This window comes from Sturnira hondurensis, unplaced genomic scaffold, assembly GCF_014824575.4.
Source record: "Sturnira hondurensis isolate 20B ecotype Veracruz unplaced genomic scaffold, ASM1482457v3 Scaffold0009664, whole genome shotgun sequence".
NCBI classification, from domain to species: domain Eukaryota; kingdom Metazoa; phylum Chordata; class Mammalia; order Chiroptera; family Phyllostomidae; genus Sturnira; species Sturnira hondurensis.
This window is the reverse complement of record NW_028082295.1, coordinates 735,634-759,388: the sequence shown is the minus strand read 5'-3', so window position 1 is coordinate 759,388 and position 23,755 is coordinate 735,634. Positions and strand designations below refer to the sequence as shown.

At 41.2% G+C, this 23,755-nt stretch overlaps 1 protein-coding gene and 1 long non-coding RNA gene across 2 annotated transcripts in view; both read left to right on the top strand.

Annotated features, from left to right (window-relative positions):
• Positions 1–3,969: 3,969 nt before the first annotated feature.
• The window catches only part of RNF149 (ring finger protein 149), a 46,738-nt gene continuing 26,952 nt past the window's right edge, over positions 3,970–23,755 (top strand). Inside the window, 3 exon segments of the mRNA XM_037057273.1 lie at positions 3,970–4,231; positions 4,234–4,429; positions 4,431–4,567. Of these exon segments, the coding sequence (XP_036913168.1) occupies positions 4,123–4,231; positions 4,234–4,429; positions 4,431–4,567 (442 nt within the window). The 5' untranslated portion in view covers positions 3,970–4,122.
• LOC118994645 (uncharacterized) lies at positions 6,026–6,536 on the top strand. Its single transcript, XR_005068112.1, has 2 exons — positions 6,026–6,139; positions 6,353–6,536. It is a non-coding gene; the product is annotated as an uncharacterized LOC118994645 (long non-coding RNA).

Sequence of the window (23,755 nt, the reverse complement as noted above, 5' to 3'; positions counted from 1 at the left end):
TGCGGGGCCTCTGGAGTTCCCTCCACCACAGGCGCCCTGGCCCTGGATTCAGATGGGGCCTCTGTTTCCCATTGGTGGTGCCGGCCCAGATTGCCCACCGCTTCTCCTCAGTACTCAGGCACCACGGGAGGTCGCCACCTTGGGTGTGCGGAGGGCGCAGCCCGTGGCCAAGGAGGCCGCAGGCGCAGCTGCTTCTGTTCTCACTCACCTTCTGGAGTCCTCGCGGACCTGCAGGTGTCTGGTTCCTCTGTCACACTCTCTGGTCTCTTATTTTCATAAATGTTGGGGAATTGTTGGTTGATTATGCTGTTTTTCAGTAGATCCACCTGGGTTTCCTACCAGATGCACAGGAGCTGGGTTCCCTCCCTGCTACTCTGTCACCATCTTCCCCCTCTCCTGAAGCAGGTTTTCCTATAAGAATTCCTTTAGGCAGGTAATGGGAGAGGGACAAAATTTCTTTCTAAGCCTTTTGTTTCTTAAAAATAACCAGCTTAAAATAATCAATATCCCAAAAAGGCATTTTCGAATTGGCAAATTCTGCTTCCTCTCAATGCCTGGGATTTCCTTCAAAATAACCAGCGGGGGTATACTAAAAATGAAATTAGCTGTGAGTTGATCATTGTTGAAACTGTTGTAAGTGCATAGAGCTTTATTATATTACTCTCTGTGCTTTTGGAAACAGTTGAAATTTTCCATAATAAAACTATTAAAAGAAAAGGTAATGACACCTGCCTCACCCCACTACCCCACTTCCTGGGTAAGAGTAGTGCTGTGAGGCCTGTCATGTTTTCTTCTGGGACAGTAGGGAAAAGAGTGAGTGGCACTTGGCAACCATAGTAGGGGATGAAAGCTCAACAGGTTTGAGTCAGTGGTGGCAGCTTTGGATCAGTGGCAAACCAGCTGAGGCCTGGAGTTGATAACAAAATAAGAACCAAGAAGCTGGAGTAGGCCTTGGGGCTCAACAGCTGTAAGACCTGCTCCTATTAGCATGTTGGACTTCACTGACCTATAACCCTGTCAACAATCATCAGTCCTTGACTCTGGATAGATTTTGTTCTTTTTAGGCACATCGGTTAGACCCATGATGCTCTGCTAGCTGAGGTCGACTCATAAAAACAGCAAAGTTGGAATCCTGGCCCTCAGGATACTTAGTATTATAAAGAGGCTTAAAACTGTATTGGAAAGCAGTATTGCTGAGACAACATTAATACGTAAGCTTAACATACACAAGCAGTATGGAAAATAGGAGGAGTACCTAAATTTGCCTTTAGGTGCTCTTCCTAAAGTGGTCCTCCTTCAGTGAGACGAGAGAAGGTCTCATAGAAGAGTAACTTCTGAGTTAAAACTTGAAGACTAAGTTGGTGTCTTCCAGGATAAGAGCAAGGAGATTTCATGAAGTAGTAAAAAAAAGAGAAAGAACATAGCATGAAACTGCAAGGCTTGTTCTGGGAACTACAAGTACTTATTTTACTGGAATACAATATGGGGCCCTAGGACCTGCCCCTAGCCTGCTGAGACTGCTATACTTTATCTTGCTTTGAGACAGGATAGAAGGAAGCTGATGAAATTCCTTGGCACATGGAATAGGGAGATAGCTGAACAAACTGGCTGAGCCATTTACAGCCAGATGCAGAAGGTCACCTCCTGAGGGATAATAACTTCTAGGCCTCAGCTGTATTTCTGCTCCAGGCCCAGAAAAGCAGCAAAATCAGGTGGGTAACAACACTAGGACCAACTGCAAGGGCTAATAACCCCATGCCCCGGCACTGGCCAATCAGTGGAGACCATGACTTGAAAGAGTTCACCCAGAGAACTGTTGAATATTCTACTGAAACCCTCCTCTGAGACCTTCCCAAAGATTCCTGCCTGCAAGAGAAAGATAAAAGCCTAAAGTACCTAGCCCAAGTCTGCTCTTCCTCTGGGGAGCAACCCAGGCCATTTCCTTCTCTCTCTTCTTCCCCCACAGGCACACCTCTCCTAAACTCTAAGGGACCCCACAAGACTTGCAACCAGGAGAGAAATGGGAAGCAACAACTTGTCCCATGCTAAGCCCCTGAACCTGTCCCCAAGGCCTCCATTTCTCTGACTTTCTAGTGAGCCTGGGCTCTCCTATTGGTTCTTCTATGCTAAGCTGTTACTTGTTTCACTGTCCCCAGCTTTAATAAACATATACTCTTAGTCTCCTAGACTCCTGTTGTGAAATCTTTGCTACACAAAGTCAACAACTACCAGATGGCCCTAGACAGACCCACTCAGGGCCAAGCCCCTTGTCCTGTAATACCTTACTCTAGGCATGAGATCCTTTCAGTCTTTTAAAATTAGTTTCTTGATGGGAAAGTGAGAGGAGATTCCAACTTTAAGGAAAACTTACAGTTTGTGGGCCAGACTACATTTTGGAGCACAGCTTTAAAATGCAATCCAATAAAAATACTTAACAAAAAAATTATTTGTCTGTTAAAAAATAAAAAAAATAGAATAAAATTCAGTCCACAAAAATGTGGTAACAACTGGAAATGTAAAAAGGTGTAAGGCCCAACGAAAACACCAGATGTGAGTGGCAACAATTTACTTCCAACCATTAGAGATCCTTGTACAAAGAGGGAAGATGAGTCAGAACTTTTCTTAACTTGTTTTCCTGCAGTTGTAAGTTTTGCATACAGGTCAAGTTTATGTCCAAAAGAATTATTTTCTAATTTATTGTACAACTTGATGCACTTAATTCAAAACAGAGTATATATAAAGTATATAATGAAGAGAGTAATTGTGAGTACAATACTTCAGACAAGCTATCAAGAATCAATTAACACCCTGGTTGATGTGGCTCAGTGGACTGAGCCAACCAAAGCTCTCAGCTTTGATTCCCAGTCAGGGCACATGCCTGGGTTGTGGATCAGGTTTCCAGTAGGGGGCCCGCAAAAGGCAATCACACATTGATGTTTCTCTCCTCTTTCTCCCTTCCTTCCCGGTCTAAAAACTGTTAGGGTGGGCGGGGATAGGAGGAAGCCCCAGCTGGACTACAGTCAAGATGGGCACGGGCTGGACTACGTATCAGGGTGGCCAACGATCAAAATGGTGCCCGGAACACCCAGCTGACATCCAATCAGAGAGCCGGAAGGGCAGACTTTGCCAAGAGGGACATCCTCACAGTAACCTGAGTCCGGGGTAGAGACTACCAATGCTGTATTGCTGCTTTGTTCAGAGGGCACCAATCCCTAGCTCCCATGGGGAAGCAACAAAAACAAAACCCCATGACATTCCCTGCTTGGGTGTGTCTTCCCCAGGCTCACTCTGCAGACCTGGGAACCTCGCCCAAGCGCACAAACCTCAATAAAGCTCTTTATTGCCTACTTTGTGGCTGATTGGCATTTCTTTCTCAGCAGAGCCTAAGAAAACCTTTCAAAAACAAATGAACACAACCTTTATTTAAAAAATAAATTAGCATTTCAAAATTGGTGACAAGAATTTGGAAAATGTGTGTAGCTTTGACTTTTTTAAATTGGATTTTTAAATGTTTTAGACAAGTTCTTTGCCACAGTAAATTCTTCAAAAACATCCATCCGTTGAGTGATTTTATACAAACCAGCCCCCAGGCTTCACGAAGAAGCTTCCTGTTTCTCTGTCGGCCCCTTCCCCTGGCTTCCGGGATGAAAGAGGTTCTCTTGCAGGAGATCGGCCACTGCCTACCAAGCTGGCTTTTGCAAGCCGTCCCGCGGGCTATATGCAGCACCTCCTCCATCCGCTCGCGGAGTCTCAGGGGTCTCAGGCCCGGGGTACTGCAAGTCACCAGACTTTCACAGGCATAAGGGAAGTTCCAAACCAAGCGCAACTCACCAGACAGGTTACAACCCAAGCACCATTCCCCCAACTGGGGTGTGAGGTGACCGGGAGGGCGAACAGCCACACGTTTCACATTGTTCCGCCCCCTTCTCATCGCCCGGCGCCCCGCCCCGTTCCACCAGGTGCGCTTGCGCCGGCCCGCCCAAAGCCCGGCTTCCGTCTTCACTCGCTGCGCAGGAAAGGTTCTCTTTTTCGTGCTCTCAGCTTCCTCTGACGCTTCCTCTCCTTCTGGAAGTCCTCCGACTCTTGGCCCGGCTAGCTCCTAATCAGCCGGGTGGCTCGGCCATGACGCGGCAGCAGCTGCCGGACGCTAGCTGCCCGGCCCTGGCGCTGCTGGCCCTGGCCTTGTGCGTGCCCGGAGCCTGGGGCCGGGCGCTGGAGTGGTACTCGGCAGTGGGAGCTTCGAGTACTTCCACAGGCAGACGAACCGGACCACATGCAGCGTTTCGGCGAGCGGCCGCTTTGGCGACAGCTCGCCCAAGGAGGGCGCTCTAGGCTTGGTGGGAGTCCCGCGCGCGGTGGACGGTGACCCTGAGGGTTGTGTACCCGACACAAGCTTCGTTGTGCCCCGACCCAGCTGTTGGGGGGCTGTCTTGGGTAGCCCTGTTGCCGCGTGGGGGCTGCACCTTAAAGGACAAAGTGCTGGTGGCGGCTCGGAGGAATGCTTCCGCTGTGGTGATCTACAATGAGGAGCACCACGGGAACCTCATCGTGCTCCTGTCCCATGCCGGTGAGCCGGTCTCTGGACGCTGGGAGGTGGCGGGGTCTCTGCAGCGAGGTCTCGGCGGAGTGACTTCAACGTTCTCCTGTTGTATCCTTGAGCAGATGGGCGGGAGGAGGTGGTACGATTTTGATGGCCTGCGGCAATCCAGAACTTTTCAGGGAAGCGCTAGATTTGCTCGTTTTGGCCTCCTGGGGTGCAGTTTGGAGGGAGGGAGGTCAGTCTTCTGAAAATAGTAGGGAAAACAAGAGACATTAAAACCCAGTGGAGAAAGAGTGTAGTTCTAACTGGAATGTCTCATCATGGGTCCTCTTCCACTTGGTGTCTTTCAGAGCCAGGTGCAAAGCACTCCAGGGTCTGGCTGTCTCTTCACCAGGTTCAAGTGGTGGCTTGGTAGCCCTTTGGGTTTTGGAACATATCTGAATATTCTAAACTGCGAGTTAGAAAATCGGATTTAACTCTGAGTCTGAAAGCCTGGATTTAAATTTGGATATGTTGTCTCACTAAATGTAGGGTTATAATACTGGCTTGACTGCCAATCAGGTTCGTTTAATCTTGAATTTAGATGAAAATTTTAAAGCTGTGTTCATTCAAGAAAATATCTTGCTCTTTGTAAAGTGACTGTTTCTACATACATGCATTCCATACACGTTTGCCAGCAGGTTGCATTTTCAAGCAGTAATGATAGTTTAAAAGGCTTATTTTGTAAGATACCTTCAGAATTGAACCTCAGTGCTTTTCAACCAGTGCATGGCAGAGTAGTGTATTATTTGTGCTGCCAAGATCATGACTCATTTTTTTTAAAGTCCCTGCATCTGCAAGTCAGATATCTTTTTTCCTGTACTTTTGTTTTTCGTTCCGTTTCGTCTTTTTCGTCTTTCTGAAGTTCAGATGCTGACAGTAAAATGAAGACAGAAAAGTGACTTTGGATTTGTCCTGTTTTAGCAGAGTGATAGGAGCCGGAGTCAGTTGAGAGGTGAGGAATGGAGACAAAACAACACTAAAGAAGTTTGACTGGGAGGACTTGAGAGGTGCTGAGAAGTGGGCTGAAACTGTGAGGGCAGGAAGAGTAGGATCGAAAATAGTGAGGCATATTTGAAATTGGACAAGAGTGATGTGGTAGATATTTAGGAGAGAGAGGAGGTAACTGAAAGAGTAAGGTCTTTAAGAGGCTGGGTCCAGAATACTTGTGGAGGGGCTGGCCTCAGATAGTAGAGGGAAAATTTCTCAGTTACAACAGACAGGAAGTGAGTTTGGAGAGGAAATGAAGCAGATATCTATTGATGGTTTTGGACCAGGCACCGCTTTTGGTGCAGTTACTGCAGTGATTACGAAGCTGCCCAGTTGCCATTGCATACAAGCCATGAAAGGCAAGGAACAACTGGGAAGCAAGATAGACTGTGCAACTCATGAATCCAGTGCAGGGAAATAAAGCCTCAAAACCTCTGACTGAAAAAAATCTGTGGGGGTTGAGGTGGTGGCAGAAACAACCGGCCTCACAGGAGAGTTGGTTGGAGAGACCCACTGGATCTAGCACATACATAAAACCACCCAACTGGGAGTTAGCACCAGAAGGGTCCAGTGTGCTGCTTTTTTTTTTTTTTAAGATTTTATTTATTTATCTTTAGAGAGGAAGGGAAGGAGAGAAGGAGAGAAATATCAATGTATGGTTGCCTGTCGTGAATCCTCTGCTGGAAACTGGCCTGCAACCCAGGCATGTGCCATGACTGGGAATCGAACTGTGATCCTGTGGATCACAGGCCCTCGCTCAATCCACTGAGCTACACCAGCCAGGGCTCCAGTGTGCTTCTGGGTAGCAGCAGAAGTTACTGAAAGCTAGCCAAAAGCTTACTAAGTAGCATTGTTCCCTCTTGGATTCCTCTCCCACATACGGCACCATAACACAGACACTGTGGATTGTCCCACCCTGGTGAATACCTAACGCTCCACACCTTACTATGTAACAGGCCAGTCAAGATGAAAAACAAAACAAAACCTGGCCCAAGTGAAAGAACACATTGAAGCTCCAGAAGAAAATACAGCTAAGCCACAGATAGCTAACCTATCACATGCAGAGTTCAAAACACTGGTAATCAGGGTGCTCACAGAAATGGTTGCATATGGTTGCAAAAATAGAAAAGCAAAGGCTTTGAAAAGTGAAATACAGGAAAATGTACAGAAAATCAATAGTGACCAGAAGGAAACCAGGACTCAAATCAACGGTTTGGACCAGAATGAAGAAATAAACATTCAACCAGAACACAATAAAGAAACAATTCAAAAAAATGAGAAGAGACTTAGGAACCTCCAGGAAAACTTTAAACATTCCAACATCTGAAGCATAGGCATCTAATACCATCTATACTTATTGGAGTATTATTTGACTATATTTCCCATGTTGTATTTTACATCCCTATGACTATCCTGTAACAACCAATTTGTACTTCACAGTCTCTTCACGTTTTTCATCTACCCTTCCAGCGCTCCTCCTATCTGGCAACCATCAAAATGTCCTCTGTATCTATGAGTCTGTTTCTGTTCTGCCTTGTTCATTTTGTTTTTAAGATTCACTTATTGATAGATATATATTTGTTGCCATTTTATTGTTTACATTTATCTTTTTTTCTTAAAAAAGACCCTTTAACTTTTCGTATAATACTGGTTTGGTGATAATGATCCCCTTTAACTTTTTCTTGTTTGGAAAACACTTTATTAGTTCTTTAATTCTAAATGATAGCTTTGCTGGATAGGGTAATCTTGGTTGTAGGTCCTTTTTTCCATCACTTTGATATTTTGCCAATCTCTTCTCCACAAAGTTTCTGTTGAGGAACCAGCTGACAGTTTATGGGAGCTCCCTTGTAGGTTACTAATTGCTTTTGTCTTGATGCTTTTAAGGTTCTTTGTCTTTAAACTTTGGCATTTTAATTATATGTCTTGGTGTGGGCCTCTTTGAGTTCATCTTGTTTGGGATTATATGCACTTCCTGGACTTGTATATCTATTTCCTTCACGAGGTTAGGGAAGTTTTCTGTTGTTATTTTTTACACATAGGTTTTCAATTCCTTGCTCTCTCTTCTTCTTCTGGTACCCCCAAGATGCAAATGTTGGTACTTATAAAATTGTCCCAGAGCCTTTTTATACTGTTCTCATTTTTTGGATTCTTTTTTCTTTTAGTGTCCTGATTAGGTGTTTTCTGCTTCCTTAACTTCCAGATCTTTGGTTTGATTCTCTGCTTTATGTACTCCACTGTTGATTTCCTATAATGTAATGTTCTTCATTTCAGTTAATGTATTCTTCAGTTTTTCCCCTTTTTTGTTTTCTAGTTCTGTTATGTTTTGTTTCTCTTTGTTCCAGTTCCAAGTTCATATACTATTCTCCTAAGTTCATTTAGCATTCTTATAACCAGTGTTTTAAACTCTGTATCTGGTAGATTGCTCGTCTCCATTTTGTGTAGTTCTTTTTCTGGATTTTTTGCTCTGTTGTTTCATTTGAGACATAGTTCTTTGTCTTTTTTCTTTTTGTTTTCCTTCCTGTATTTGTTTCTGTGTATTAGATGGAGCTGCTATGTCTCACAGGCTTGGTAAAGTGGCCTTATGTGGTAGGTGTCCTGAAGGGTTCAGTGGCACAGTCTCCCCAATCACCCAAGCTAGGCACTCCAGCTGTACTCCCACCCCACCCCCATGTGGGTTATGTACACCTTCCTGGTGTAGTTGAGCCTTGATTGCATTTGGTGCTTCAGTGTGGGGGATTTACCACCAGGCTGATCAGCTGCAAGGACTTGCTGCAACCACGGTGGAGGATGTAAAGGGGACAGGACTTACTTCAGTGGGGCTCCTGGGCCTAGTGAGCCCACCCATTGAGTATGTCACTTGTGGAAGTGTTTGTGTGGTGCTTTGATGTTGTCTGAAGCTATCCACCAGTTGTACTGTCTCTGGGACCTTCTGGGAGGTGCAGGCCAAGGTCAGCCCATCTAGCACGAGTTACATTGTGATCTACACATGGGTGCTACTTGTTCTGGGTGTGGAGGTGCGCAGGAGAGGCTAAGCTGTGAACCAAGGCTGGCTGCTGTTAGTTCCAGGGCTGGGGCAATTTAGCAAAAGGCCAGATCCTGCTTGTTTGAAAGATTTTAGGCAAGTCTGAAGCATGAGACAGGACAGGCTGTGTCTATGGAAAAGCCTCTTGGTTGGGCTGAAGTTTGGATGGGATGGGGTCTCAGGGAATCACCAGCTCTGGTTGAACAGTGTTAGCCAAGTTGATAGAATCTCAGATAAGGTATCTGCTTGCCAGCTCTGTGACTAGAGGGTTAATCAAAGGAACAATGGCCTCTGCCAGCACTTCTGTCTGGGAGAAAGCTGCCCCTGTAACTCTCACCCTGAATCTGGACCAGTTCAGTTGCTATGTATGTCCCTGGTGTCTTTCAAACTGCTGCCCAGCACTGGGAGCTTAGGGGAAGTAAGTCAGAGTAAGGTAGTCGGGGTGGGGGGGGTCCCTTTAAGTGGAACACCTGACTCCTCTGTCTCACTCAGTCTCAATCTCTGCTGGTTTTTACAGCCAGAAGTTACAGGACTTCTCTTTCCAGCACTGGCACTCTGCGCCGAGCGAGGGTCTGCTGTGGGCCTAGGACCCCTGGCTCTTCAGGGGGACTTCCACAGCCAAGAAGTCCCTCCCAATTTTATCTGGCACACATGGGTGTATGGGACCTGCCCATTCTGTTCTGTGTCTCTACCCCTCCTATCAGTCTTATTGTGGCTTCTTTATATCCTTAGTTGTAGGACTTTTGTTCAGGTAGAGTTCAGGTAGTTCTGAATGATGATTATTCTGCAGTCAAATGGTAATTTTGATGGGGTTGTTGGGGGGAGGAGAGTACTGGATTTACCTACAACTCCATCTTGACCAGAAGCCTCAAATAATAAATTCTTGATGATCTTTGCTGCTCTAACCCACAAATGATCTAAAAATTTAGCTTTGAATGTAGAATGTATTTTGGTGCTGTGGGAAGACAGAAATGGCACCTGACAGTCTCATAGGAGGTAGAATCAACTAGAACAGTTTCCAGAAAGACTGATTTTTTTTTTTTTAGATTTTGGGTTTTTTTTTTTCAGAGAGGGGGAAGGGAAGGACAGAGAGAGAGAGAGAGAGAGAGAGAGAGAGAGAGAGAGAGAGAGACATCAATGTGTGGTCGCCTCTCAACACACCCCCTGCTGGGGACCTGGCCCACAACCAAGGCATGTGCTCTGACTGAGAGTCAAACCAGCAACCCTTTGGTTCAGAGGCCCACACTCAATCCACTGAGCTACACCAGTCAGGGCCAGAAAGATTGAATTTTGAAGGACAAGTGAAGACTGTGGAGGAGGTGTCTTTGGGATGTATGGTATTAGTAAGGGTTGGTGGACATTCTGGGGGAGTGGGATTAGCACTGCAAAAGGCTCAGTGCCTGAGATAAAGTCATGCATTTCGGAAAACAGCAAAGAGTTCCCAGTAAGATTGTTGAGTAGTACATTCAACAAATACAGAATATTTTTGAGTGAACCAAATTTTCCAAACATAATTTAAAATTCCAAAAAGAGAATTGTGTTTATTTTGGGGGTCCTCTTTACTCTGAACCAACCATAAAAATATGTAAAATATCTTCAAATTTCAGAGACATTTACATTCAGATTTACTGTATTATTTTCTCTTCAGAGAAGTTAATATTCTTATTGGGCTGTTTCAACTATAATACTAGAAAATAAGTCAATTTTCACATTTACTCATTCAGAAACCCTCTATAAATCATTAGTGTGATGCTGGGCTACAAAACCTAATAAATAAGAACATATAGTACTGGTTTAGTGAAGTAGAGAGACCTATAAAGAAATTATATAGTAAGTGCATAAAAGGGGTATATGTCTAAGAGACTTTGATGCATTGCATACTCAGAAGTGGTGGGTGGTGCTGAAAAACCTTAGTTTGATCTTAGGCTTACCCTTCAATATTTAACTAGGAAGACTCCAGGGTAAGGGAGAAAGGTGGAAAGGGTATGGAATTTAAGCTACTGGAAAGAAAGAAAACCTGAAAGTTCATGGAATTCTTTTGCTGGAACTTTAAAATGTATTTCTTGCTGCCCAAATTAGTTTTCCAGAAGAGAAATCTAATCCACTACTTTAAATATTTCAGTAGTTCCTATTTCCTCCAACAGAATGTTGAAATCTACTTGCAATAGTTTCCTTGGGAGGAGAAATGGTACACTAGACTCAAAGGTCACTTTCGAGAATTTTGAAGCTATTGACCACAAATCAGGTTTTTATGTTTTGGGTTTTTTTGTTTTTTTTACATTTTGTTTGTTTTTGACAAGGTAGTGAGAGGAACACAGAAATTTAAAAAGAAACAGAAATACATCCAATTTTATTTTGGGCATGGAATAGTTTTGTGGATAATTTGGCTTGCTAAAGAATATTTTATTTGGTATTTATTATTATATGACAAGTAGGTTTTTGGTTATATACTACATTCAAAGACCTTGTGATAAGTATAAGATTAAAATAAAACAAACTGCCTCAAATTCTCCTGTCTGATGGTGATGTGTGTTCATTATTTTGGGGAGCATGGGAGGTTGCACAAGATGACTTTCTTTAGTCAAATGTAATTAGTGGCAATGTTAAAGCCTAGGGAAGAAAAATAATCCTAAAGGCTTTTTTTCACCTGCCCTGAGTCTTCGGGGGTGTTTGTGCCTTCTCTGAAAAAATCAGCTATTTAGTTTGAGAATAAGTTGTGCTATGCTATCATATGCCACTGAAGCTGTCTGGTATTTCACAGAGATGAATCAGGAAAGGACAAGGAGAGCAGACAGTAATCCCAAGATGGTGCATTTTTACTCAGCTGCCCTGCTGCCTCTTTACCCCTAAAAATGTCAAAAGCAAATCACAGGATAGAATGAGCCTTTGTTCTGAATTGTATTAATTTATAGTATTGGCCTGGCCAAAAAAGTCTATATGGTTTTTTCCCTTAAAATAAAAGACACATTTTTCATTTTCACCAGTAGCTTTATTGACTTGCGTATTTTGAATATGTCGGCTATCTCTTGCTCTTGGCTTCTAGTTGTGTACAGGCCAAGAATGCTGCTAAACATCTTCCAATGCATAAGACCTTTCCACAGCAAAGAATTATTTGGCCAAAATGTATGTAGTACCAAGAAACTTTGCAGATCACTTTGACACATTCAGTCAGCCACAGCAACTTCTCCATTCACTGCACAAATCTTTTAATGCATTTCATTTGTATTTTTACTTTTCTTGAAATAATAAAGCATAATACCCGGAAAATGTTTTTTTCCTTCCATCTTCAATATTAAAATGGCTGCACAAAAATTCACCAATTTTGATGTTATTTTTAATGCATGCATTCTAACAAAGTTGTTTCAAACGAAGTTAAAAATAACTAAGCACTACTAGAGCCATCTTACAGGAAAAAAAACAAACTTTTTGGCCAACCCAATAGTTCCCAGAAGCAATCCTGGTGCTGTGATTACAAAATGTGAGCGAACATTTCAGCTATCATTCTAGGCATAAGGGTTCTTTTGAATGATTTTTTTTAACTCGCTAAACTAAGATTAATTTCTCAGGTGAAAAATTTCAAATTCGTATGACAAGTTTTCAGTTCAGTGTATCCTTCTGATGATCAGTGTGTATTATTAGTTGCCCCACCCCTCCCCCACTTGAGGTTGTAGGTGTTTAAGAACCTCTCTCATCTCAGTTTATCTTTCACCTCTTACTCATTCATGTATTTATTCAACAAATATTTTCTGAACACTCTGTGCCCCTTCTATGTGAGGTACTGGGGATAATAAGATTAATACTTAACCACTAACCAGACTGAACTAGTTATCTCCCATGTTTTAGTGATGGTTTCACAGCCTAGAGGGTTTCGAAATTTCCTTTGGTAAATTTTCCTGTCCTCAAGGGAAAAAGTTCTCCATAAGCCCATGCAAAATGATCACCCTGTTTCTGCAGCTCTGTTTTCCCTTTCTTGTTAAGTGATACTTCAAAATAGAAAAATTCTCATCTCCATTTTCTTTATCGTTCTTTGGTTATAGTTGTCCTGCCTTTTACCTTATTGCTCACCAGTATCCCAGCCCCAGTCATACCCACAGGCAATTCCCCCCGCCCCCCATTGTCCGTACCCGAGTCTTCTGTTCCTGTTTCTTTGCTTGCCCCTTCCCTTTGTTCCCCCATTTTCCCCCACCCCCTCCTCTCTGGTCACTGTCAGTTGTTCTTTATTTCTAAGTCTCTATTTCTATTTTCCATGTTTGTTTTGTTGATTAGGTACCACTTATAGATGAGATCATATGGTATTTGTCTTTCAACACCTGGCTTATTTCACTTAGCATAATGCTCTCCAGTCTCATCCATGCTGTCATGAAGGGTAGGATCTCCTTCTTTCTTTTTGCTGCATAGTATTCCATCATGTAAATATACCACCCTTTTTTGATCTACTCACTTACTACTGGGCACTTAGGCTGTTTCCAGCTATTGGCTATTGTAAATAATGCTTTTATGAACATTGGGGTGCATAGGTTCTTTTGAATTGGTAATTCAGGATTGTTCGGATATAGTCCCAGCAGTGGGATCAGATTGCTGAATGGAAAGGAAGTTCTATCTTTAGTTTCCTGAGGAAATTCTATGCTGTTTTCCACAGTGGCTGCACCAGTCTCCATTCCCACAGAGTACTAGGGTTTTCTTTTCTACAACTTTGCCAGCACTTGCTGTTTGTTGATTTGGTTATGATGGCCATTCTCACAGGTGTGAAGTGGTATTGCATTGTGGTTTTAGTATGCATCTCTCTAATGGCTAGTGATATTGAGCATTTTTTCATGTGTCTGTGGGTCCTCTCTCTGTATGTCTTCCTTGGAGAAGTGTCTGTTCTGGTCCTTTGCCCATTTTTTAATTGAGTGGTTTGTCTTCCTGGTTTGAGTCATGTAACTTCTTTATGTATTTTGAAGATCAGCTCGTCTAAGCTACCAATGGCAATTATGTTTTCCCATAAGTTGGTTCCCTTTCCATTTTGTTGATGTTTTCTTTATCTGTGCAGAAGCTTTTTAGTTAGATGTATTCCCATTTGTTTATTCCTTCCTTTGTATCCCTTGCTGTAGGGATTGTATTAGTGAAAATATTGCTACGTGGAATATCTAAGATTTTCCTGCCTATGTTCTCCTGTAAGACTTTTATGGTATTACAATTTATATTTAAGTATTTTATCTCTCGAGTTTATTTTTGTGTATGGTTTAAATTGGTGGTTGAGTTTCACTTTTTTTCATGCAGCTGTCCAGATCTCCCAACACTATTTATCGAAGAGGCTATTTTTACTCCATTTTGATTACAAAATGGTCTTGTAATCAAAACAGAGTTTTGACATCAGATATTGTGATCCCTCCTACTTTGTTCTTCTCTCTCAAAATTGCTGCAGCTACTCAGGGTCATTTATGATTCCATATAAATTTTCAAAATATGTGTCTGTACCTGTGAAATATGTCATTGGGATTTTAATAGGGATTGTGTTGAATCTGTTCCTTAGGGTAGTATGGGCATTCTGATGATGTTAATTCTTCCAATCCATGAACACGGTATATGCTTCCATTTATTTGTTCCTTAACTTTTTTCTTCAATATTGTATAGTTTTCTGAATACAGGTTTTTTACATCCTTGGTTAAGTTTTTAAGTATTTTATTTTTCTTATTGCTATAATAAATGGGATCTTTTTTCTGATTTGTGTTTCTGATATTCATAGTTGGTGTACAAAAATACGTTTGATTTCTGAATGTTGACTTTGTATCTCGTTTTGTCAGATTCATTTGTTAGCTCAAGTAGTTTTTTGGTGGAATCTCCAGGGTTTTTATGTATACTATCATGTCATCTACTAACAGTGACAGTTTATTTCCTTCTTTCCAGTTTGGCTGTCTTTTTTTTCCTTGTCTGTTTGCTGTGGCTAGAACTTGCAATACAATGTTGAATAAAAGTGAGAGTGGACACCTTTGTCTTGTGCCTTATTTTAGGGAACACTTTTAGTTTTTGCCCATTGAGTATGAGGTTGACTATGTTTCTGGCAAATGGTTTTTATTATGTTGAGATATGTTCCTTCTACTCCTGCTTTGCTGAATGTTTTTCTAAAAAAATAGGTGCTGACCCTTATCGAATGCTTTTTCAGCATGATATGATCATGTCATTTTTGTCTTACCTTTTGCTTATGTGATATATTACATTTATGGACGTGGATGTATTGTACCATCCTAGCATTCTTGTGGTGAATCCCACTTGATCATGGTGTGTGATAGTTTGTATTGCTGGCTGCAGTTCGCCAAAATTTTATTGAGGATTTTAGCATCGATATTCGTCAGCAGTATTGACCTGTAGTTTTCTTTCTTTGTTGCGTCTTTATATGGTTTTGGATTTAGGACAATACTGACCTCATAAAAAGAGTTTGGGAGTCTTTCCTTCTCTTGTATATTTTGAAATAGTTTGAGAAGAATCAGAGTTAGCTCTTCTCTAAATGTTTGGTAAAATTCTCCTATGAAGCTGTCTGGGCCAGGGCTTTTGTGGGCTGAGAGTTTTTTTTTGATTACTGCTTCAGTGTCACTAGCTGATATTAGTGTATTCCAACTTTCTTCTGCTTCTTGACTCACTTTTGGAGTATTATATGTTTCTAGAAATGTGTCCATTTCACCCAGGTTTTCAAATTTCTTGACGTATAATTGTAGTAATTTTTACGGTCCTTTGTATTTCTGTGGTATTAGTTGTAATCTCTCCTCTTTCATTCTAATTTTATTTATTTGGGTCCTTTCTCTTTTTTTCTTGATGAGGCTGGTTAAAGGCTTGTCAGTTTTGTTTATCTTTTCAAAGAATTAGCTCCTGGAACTATTGATCCTTTGAAATGTTCTTTTAGTCTCTATGTCATTTAATTCTGCTCTGATTTGATTATTTCTTTCCTTCTTCTCACTCTGGGCTTTGTTGTTGTTTCTGGGTTTTTTTGTAGATGTAGGGTTATGTTTTTTATTTGAAATGTTTCTATCTTTTTTAGGTAGGTCTGTATTGCTATGATCTTCCCTCTTGGGACTACCTTCACTGTGCCCCTTAGGTTTTATATTGTTTGTGTTCATTTTCATTTGTTTCCAGAAACTTTTTGATTTCTTCCCTAATTTCATTCTTGACCCATTCATTATTTAATAACATTTTATTCGGTGTCCATGTACTTGAGTGTCTTTGAGTTTTTTCCTTGAGGTTGGTTTCTAGTTTCAATTCCTTGTGGTACAAGAAAATGCTTGATATTATTTCAGTTTTCTTAAATTTGTTAATTTTTGTTTTGTGTCCTATCATGTGGTCTGTCTTTGAAAATGGTCCATGTGCATATGAAAAGAATGTATGTTTTCTTTCTTTGTGGCAAAAGTTTCTGTATATATCAGTTAAGCCCATTTGATCTGCAGTGTCATTCAGTGACACAGTGTCCTTGGTGATTCTTGGTTTGGAAGATCTGTCCATTCCTGACAGTGGCGCATTAAAATCCCCTAGTATAAGTATGTTGCTATCTGTATCTTTTTTGAAGTCCTCTAATATTTTCCTTATATATTTGGGTGCTCCTATGTTGGTTGCATATATTCTTATAATATTTAAAGCATCCTGGGGATTCTTCCCTTTAGAATTATATAATTACCTTCTCTGTCTATTTCTCTCACCTTTGTCTTGAAGTCTGTTCTGTCTGATGTAAGTATTTGTACCCTGGTTTTATTTTCCTGTCCATTTGCTTGGAATATTTTTTTCTAATCCTTTACTTTCAGTCTCTGTAGGTCTTTTGTTCTGATGTGGGTCTCATGTAGACAGCGTATATGCAGATCATGTTTTCTTTTCTATTCAGCTACCCTATGTCTTTTGATTGGAGCATTTAATATCTTTACATTTAAGGTTACTATTGATAGGTTTGTACTTACTGCCATTTTTTCCCTTTGTACCCGTGTTCCTCTCTCTTTCACTCTATACTTTCATCTTCTTAAATCATTCCACTTAGCATCTCTTGCAGTGCTGGTATGCTTTTAACTTTCTTTTGTCTGGCAAACTCCTTATATCACCTTCTATTTTAAATGACAGCCTCACTGGGTAGAGTAGTCTTGGTTGTAGGCCTTTGCTTTTCCTTATTTGGAATATGTCTTGCCATTCCCTTTTGTCTTTTAGTGTGTCTGTGGAAAGTTCAGCTGTTAGCCTTATCAGAGTTCCTTTGTATGTTAATATCTGTTTCTCTCTTTATCTTTAAAATCTGGCATTTTAATTAGCATGTGTCTTGGAGTTGGCCTCTTTGGATTCATCTTGATTGGGACCGTGTACTTCCTGAATTTGTATGGAGTTTCCTCTCTCCAGGTGAGGGAAGTTTTCTGTCATTATTTTTTTGATCATGTTTTTTCTATCCCTTTTTCCTTTTCTTCTTCATCTGGTATTCCAGTGATGCCAATGTTTTTATGTTTCATGTTGTCCTGAAGTTCCCTTAAGCTCTCCTCATACTTTTTGAGTTTTTTTTTCATTTTGTTTCTCTACTGGGTATTTCATTCTACCATGTCTTCCAGCTCACTGATTCAGTCTTCTGCTTCATCTAGTGTGCTTATAATTCTTTTTAGTGTAATTTTTTAAGATACTGTGTTCTTCATGTCTTCCTGGTTCTTGTTTATGGTTTCTCTTTCCCTTTTCATGCTTTGTAGCTCCCAGTGAGTTCCGTGAATATCCTTATAACCATTTTTTTTTTAGAATTCTATATTTGATAGATTGCTTGCCTCAATTTCAGTTAGTTTTTTTACTAGGGATTCTTCCATTCCTTTTGATTGGGGGTTCTTTCTTTGTCCCCCAATTTTAGGTGACTTTTTGTATATTTCTACATGTTTTGCTTGCCTGTCTTTGTGGGATGGACTTACATGGCAGGGGTTCTGTGGGGACTCAGTGGTGCAGTCTCTTTGATCTCCTTGTCTGAATGCTCTAGAGTTGCCCTTTCTTCTGTTTGTGTGGGCTCTCATTATATTAGGGCTTTATATGTCGGTGGCCTCTTTATTAGTGTGTTCTTCCCTCCAGTGGGCTTACTGGTAGTCACAACTCCCACCTTGTCTTATATGCTGTTGTTACAGGTGTTGGTTAACAAAGCAGTATTACCAGACAACCAATCCTATGCCAGCAAACCTTATCAAATCAGCAATTCCAACCACAATTGAACAAAAGTTAATAAAGGTTAAGAGAAATGACAAATATTATAATATGTGACAAAGGGAATATGAGATGACTAAAAGAGATAAAATGTTAATGTGTGGTCAAAGGTAGGAGGACTGATAATAGTTGGGATAAAACAGAGAAAAAGAAAAGGAGAGAACAAAATTCAAAATATAAGTGAAACATGGAAGGATGATGGGAACAATGGGGTAAGAAACAGGAAGGGTACACTATGAGGTTTGAAGTAAAATTGAAAAGGTACTGGACCAATGGGAGCAAAATTGCAGAAAAACCACAGTAAAGTCAATATTAACAACAGCTCAATGAAGTTGAGTAAAGGTGGAACAGGAATAAGAAAATTGTACAAAAGAGAAGAGTGAATATGAGATGTCTACAGTAAAGAAAAATTATTTTGAGTGGATAGCAAAACAAACTAAGAATAAGGAGTAAAGGCTAGGTCCAGAGGGCAGGGGGGATGAAATAAAATTCCTCAGTGAACTGATCTGGGGTATGGGGAAGGTGAAATGCAGTAAGACAGGGGAAGAATATTCTCTGGTTTTTAAAGTACAAGCAAACAGTGAAAAAACAGGAGTTGTGTTTGAATAGTACAGCAATAACCATGTTTTTTTGTCCAACTAGCCACTGTTTATAAAAGATAGTAAAGAAATAAGACTCTTAGAAGAGGGGGGAAAAGAATGTGAGCTGACTTAAGAAAGAAGAGAGCTTATGTGTGGTTAGACGGAGGAGAAATAGTGAGAGTAAAAGATAGGAACATGGCCTAGTATGAGAGAAAATAAAGTTTACAGCATCACTAATAATGCTTAGGGAGATGGTGAAATGGATTAAGATCAGAGAAAAGTGCTGGGTGCGATTTGTCATCATAATATAAAAAATATATGAATAAAAAGTAAAAGACCAAGAGTAGTGAGTTATTTGGAATACCAATGAAGTGAAAGAACAAAAGTTAAAATGCAATATGAAAGGGAGAAAAAACTAAAAAGAACAAAAAGAAGAGAGAAATTTTTAAAAAACATAAGTTCTGATGAAGAGCAAGGTGAAATTTGTCTCAGCTGTTGGTGTTCTCCTTCCATCTTCTTTCTGGATCTGTTTCTGTTTTTCTTTCAGCTCCAGTCCTTACTTTTAGAAAGAAAAAAAACCCCAAACCAGTATTCAGAAATCAAAGGCATTTTTGTATACCAACAATGAAATATCTGAAACAGAAATCAGGAAAAAATCCCATTTGATATAACAAGAAAAATAAAATACCTAGGAAGAAACCTAACTAAGGAGGTAAAAGACCTGTATGCAGAAAACTACACAACACTGAAGAAAGAAATAAGGAAAACACAAACAAATGGAAGCATATACCATGTTCATGGATAGGAAGAATTAACATCATCAAAATGTCCATAGTACCCACAGTAATATATATATTCAACACAATCCCTATTAAAGTACCAATGACAAATTTCACAGATATAACAAACACTTCAAAAATTTATATGGATCCATAAAGGACCCTGAATAGGAGCTGAAATTTTGAGAAAGAAGAACAAAGTAGGAGGGATCACAATACCTGATATCAAACTGTATCGCAAGTCCACTGTAATCAAAACAGGCTGGTACTGGCATAAGAACAGACACATAGAACAATGGAACAGTGTAGAGAGCCCAGAAATATAAGACCCTATGGTCCATTAATATTTGACAAAAGGGGAAGAAGCATAAAATGGAGTAAAAATAGCCTCTTCAGCAAATGGTGTTGGAGGAGCTGGACAGATACATGCAAAAGAAATTAAACTTGATCACCAACTCACACCATGCACAAAAAACAATTCAAGGTCCATAAAAGAAATATAAGTCATGACACTGTAAGCATCCTACAGGAAAACATAAGCAGGTATATCTAATATTCCACACAGGAATATTTTCACTGATATGTCCCCTAAAGCAAGGGACATGAAAGAATAAACAAATGGGATCTCCTCAAAATAAAAAGCTGCATGGCTAAACAAAACAACATTAAAGTAAAAAGGGAACCAACTGTATGGGAAAACATATTGGCCAGTTACACCTTGGATAAGGGTTTGATCTCTAAAATACATAAAGAACTCACACGTTTCTACTCCAGGAAGATAAGTAACACAATTAAAAAATGGGCAAAAGACCTGAACAGACACTTCTGCAAGAGGACATACAAAGGGCCCAGAGACATATGAAAAGATGCTTAGCATCACTAGCCATCAGAGAGATGCAAATTAAACCCATAATCAGATACCACTTCATACTGGTCAGAATGGCCATTGTTCAGAATCATAAACAAATCAACAAACAGTTGTTGGAGAGGATGTGGAGAAAAGGGAAACCTAGAGGACTACTGGTGGGAATGCAAACTGGTGTAGCCACTGTGGAAAACATTATAGAATTTCCTCAGAAAACTACAAGTAGAACTGCCTTTTGACTCAGCAATTTTACTGCTGGGATTATATCCTAAGAACCCTGAAACACCAATCCAAAAGAACCTATGCACCCCAAAGTATGTAGAAGCACAGTTTACAATAGCCAAGTGGTAGAAGCACTTCAGTAAAGTTCCCATCAGTAAATGAATGGATCAAAAAAACTGTAGTACATTTACACAGTGGAATTTTATAGAGCGGAAAGAAAGTTGGAGCGCCTAACCTTTGTTACAGCATGGATGGAACTGGAGAGCATCATGCTAAGTGAAATAAGCCAGGCAGTGAAAGACAAATACCACATGATCTCACCTTTAAGTGAAACCTAATCAACAAAACAAGCAAGCAAAATATAACCAGAGAACAATCTGAAATTAAGAACAATTTGACAGTAATCAGAGGGGAGATGGGAGGTGATTATTGGGGGAAAGGGGGAATGGGTTTTCAGGAACAACTATAAAGGACCCAGGGACAAAACCAAGGTGAGGGCGGAATTGGGAGAGAGGTGAGGGTGGCTGGGGTTGGGGGGAATGGCAGACAACTGTACTTGAACAACAATAAAATAAAACAACAACAACAACAACAAAAAACCCCAGCTGGTTAAGCCTACCCAGGGGGATTTACAGGTCTTCCAGGGTCCTGCAGTTGGTTGGGGGATGGGCTCAGTTTCCCCTTTCTGCTGGTTCTGGCAAGGAAGGGGTATCAGTCTTGGCTACAGTAATTACAGGTGCCTAGTTTCCATGCCCTAACAGCACTGTGTGGGACTCTGCACTGTGTGGGACTCTGCACAGTTGCACCAGGCTGGCACTGATAAACCTTTGCACCCCCTTTATTTATTTATTTATTTATTTATTTTTAGAGAGGGGGGAGGGAAAGGAGAAAGAGTGGGAGAGAAACATCAATGTATGGTTGCCTCTCAACTGTCCCCTACTGGGTACCTGGCCTGCAACCCAGCCATGTGCCCTGACTGGGAATTGAACCAGCGACCCTTTGCTTCACAGGCCTGGGCTCAATCCACTGAGCTATACCAGCCAGGGCTCCTTTGTACCCCTTTGATCAATCCATGAGGTGCACTGAGTGGGAGCAAATCACACACACAATCCTCACTCCTTGTTGGCCAGGCAGCTGCACAGTGAGGTCCATGCCCAGTGCACCTCAGTTCCCCTTTTGAAAAAAGTCTCTGGTCACCGCTGCCTTTCAGAGCCACTGCCTGGCTTTCCACACACTCCAACTCTGTGGCAAGTCCATAGTCTATCCAAGTCACAGCCAGTCTTGGCCTACCTCTTCTCCCAGCTCCAGATGCCTCCATGATCCACCCCCTGACCCCCAACCCTGCACTGTCCTGCACTGTCTTGGTCAATGACTGCCACACTGGTTAGGGTGCGCTGCCTCTTTTTCCCCAGGATTTCAAGTCTATCCTGGTGCTGGTCTGCAATTTCCCTGCCCTGTAAGGGGAGGAAGCCACTAGACTGCTATCACTGACCCAACTCTCCTCTGATGTCCATAAGGCAGCAGCAGTTTCTGGGGCCATGCCCAGGGACTTTCCTTGTCTGCCTATAAAATCTCCTTACCACCAGTTTTGAAGCAGCCTCTTCACACTTTGGCTTCCACACTTTGGCTATCAGCTAAAATTTTGTTGGCTGTTCACTTTGTTTTTCAGACGATCAGCTAAGTGTCCCAGTTGGGTGCACATGCAAGTGGGCGCAGCTTCCGTATACTTCACTGCTATCTTCTTCCCTCTCACTCATCTCCATTTTATAGCTAAAGAAATATTCTCAGAGAAGGCAGATTCTCCTGATTCAGACAGTGGTAACTGAGATTTGAACCCAGTCTGTGGCTCTCCACCCATAAGCTTGTGTCCCCCTGTGACTACATACAGGCCGATTCTTCTACAATCAACTTTTTTAGGTGCTGTATGACATTGGACAGCTCTTAAGGATTCCCAAGCCCTCATCTGTAAAATAATAATGTGGCCTCTTTCTGCTTCAAGTGAAATATAATTATAAAAGTGCTTCAAGATTGTTTTGGGGGAAAAACTGACAGACAGTTTTGTTTTCTGTATAAAAGTTTTTTTTTAAGTATTTTTATTGATTATGCTATTACAGTTTTCCCAGTTTTCTCCCCTTTATCTCCTTTCACCCTGTCTCCCCAACCCTCCAGCATTCTCCCCGCCTTAGTTCATGTCCATGGGTTGTACATATAAGTTCTTTGAGTCCTCTGCTTCCTATACCATTTTTGATCTCTCCCCGTCTATTTTATGCCTACTAATTATGTTTCTTCCCTGTATTTTCCTCCTATTCCTCCCTTCCCTCTCCCCACTGAAGTCCCTCTGTGTGATGTCCATTTCTCTGAATCTGTTCCTGTTCTGGTTATTTGCTTAGTTTTTCTTTTCATTGTTTTTCTTTTCTTTTAGGTTCATTTGTTGATGGTTGTTGAGTTTGTTGTCATTTTACTGTTCATATTTTTGATCCTCTTAAATTTCTTACATAAGTCCCTTTAATGTTTCATGTAATAATGGGTTGGTGATGATGAACTCCTCTAACTTGACCTTATCTGGGAAGCACTTTATCTGCCTTTCTATTCTAAATGAAAACTTTGCTGGATAGAGTAATCTTGGATGTGGGTCCTTGCCTTTCATGACTTCAAACACTTCTTCCCAGTCCCTTCTTGCTTGCAAGGTTTCTTTTGAGATATCAGCTGATAGCCTTATGGGCAGTCCTTTGTACATAACTGTCTCCTTTTCTCTTGCTACTTTTAAGATTCTCTTTATATTTAATCTTGGGTAACTTAATGATGTGCCTTGGTGTGTTCCTCTTTGGGTCCAACTTCTTTGGGACTCTCTGGGCTTCCTGAACTTCCTGAAAGTCTTGCTTCCTTCACTAGATTGAGGAAATTTTCTTTCATTATTTGTTCAAATAAGTTTTCAATTTCTTGCTGTTGTTCCTCTCCTTCTGGCACTCCTATAATTCAGATATTGGAACATTTCAAGTTGTCCCAGAGGTTTCTAAGTCTCTCTTCAATTCTCTGGATTCTTGTTTTTTCCTGTTCTTTTGGATGCATGTTTATTTCTTTCTTATGTTCCAAATTGTTCCTTTGAGTCCTGGTTTCCTTCCTGTCACTGTTGGTTCCCTGAATATTTTGCTTTATTTCACTTTGGGTATCCTTCATTTGTGTTTTTTTTCCCCTCTGACCAAACTCAATTAGGTCTGTGAGCATTTTTATTACCAGGGCCTTAAATTCTCCGTCAGATAGGTTGGCAATCTCATCACTTAGTTCTGAGGTTATTCTCTGTTCTTTCATTTGGGCTATATTTCTTTGTCTTGGCACAGCTGATAGGTTATAAGGGGGTGGGGCCGTAGGTATTTACCCAGGCAGGGCAACCTTCCTTGCTATGCTGTGGTGCTGCCTGTGGAGAAGGGGCCAGAGAGGGAACAGTGAGGCTTGCCTGCTTGTCTCTAGCACCCTTTTTAACAAACTCTCACGTGAAGCTGGGAGTATCTCCCACCAGGGCAACCCCTGCCATAGCCCACAGTCAGT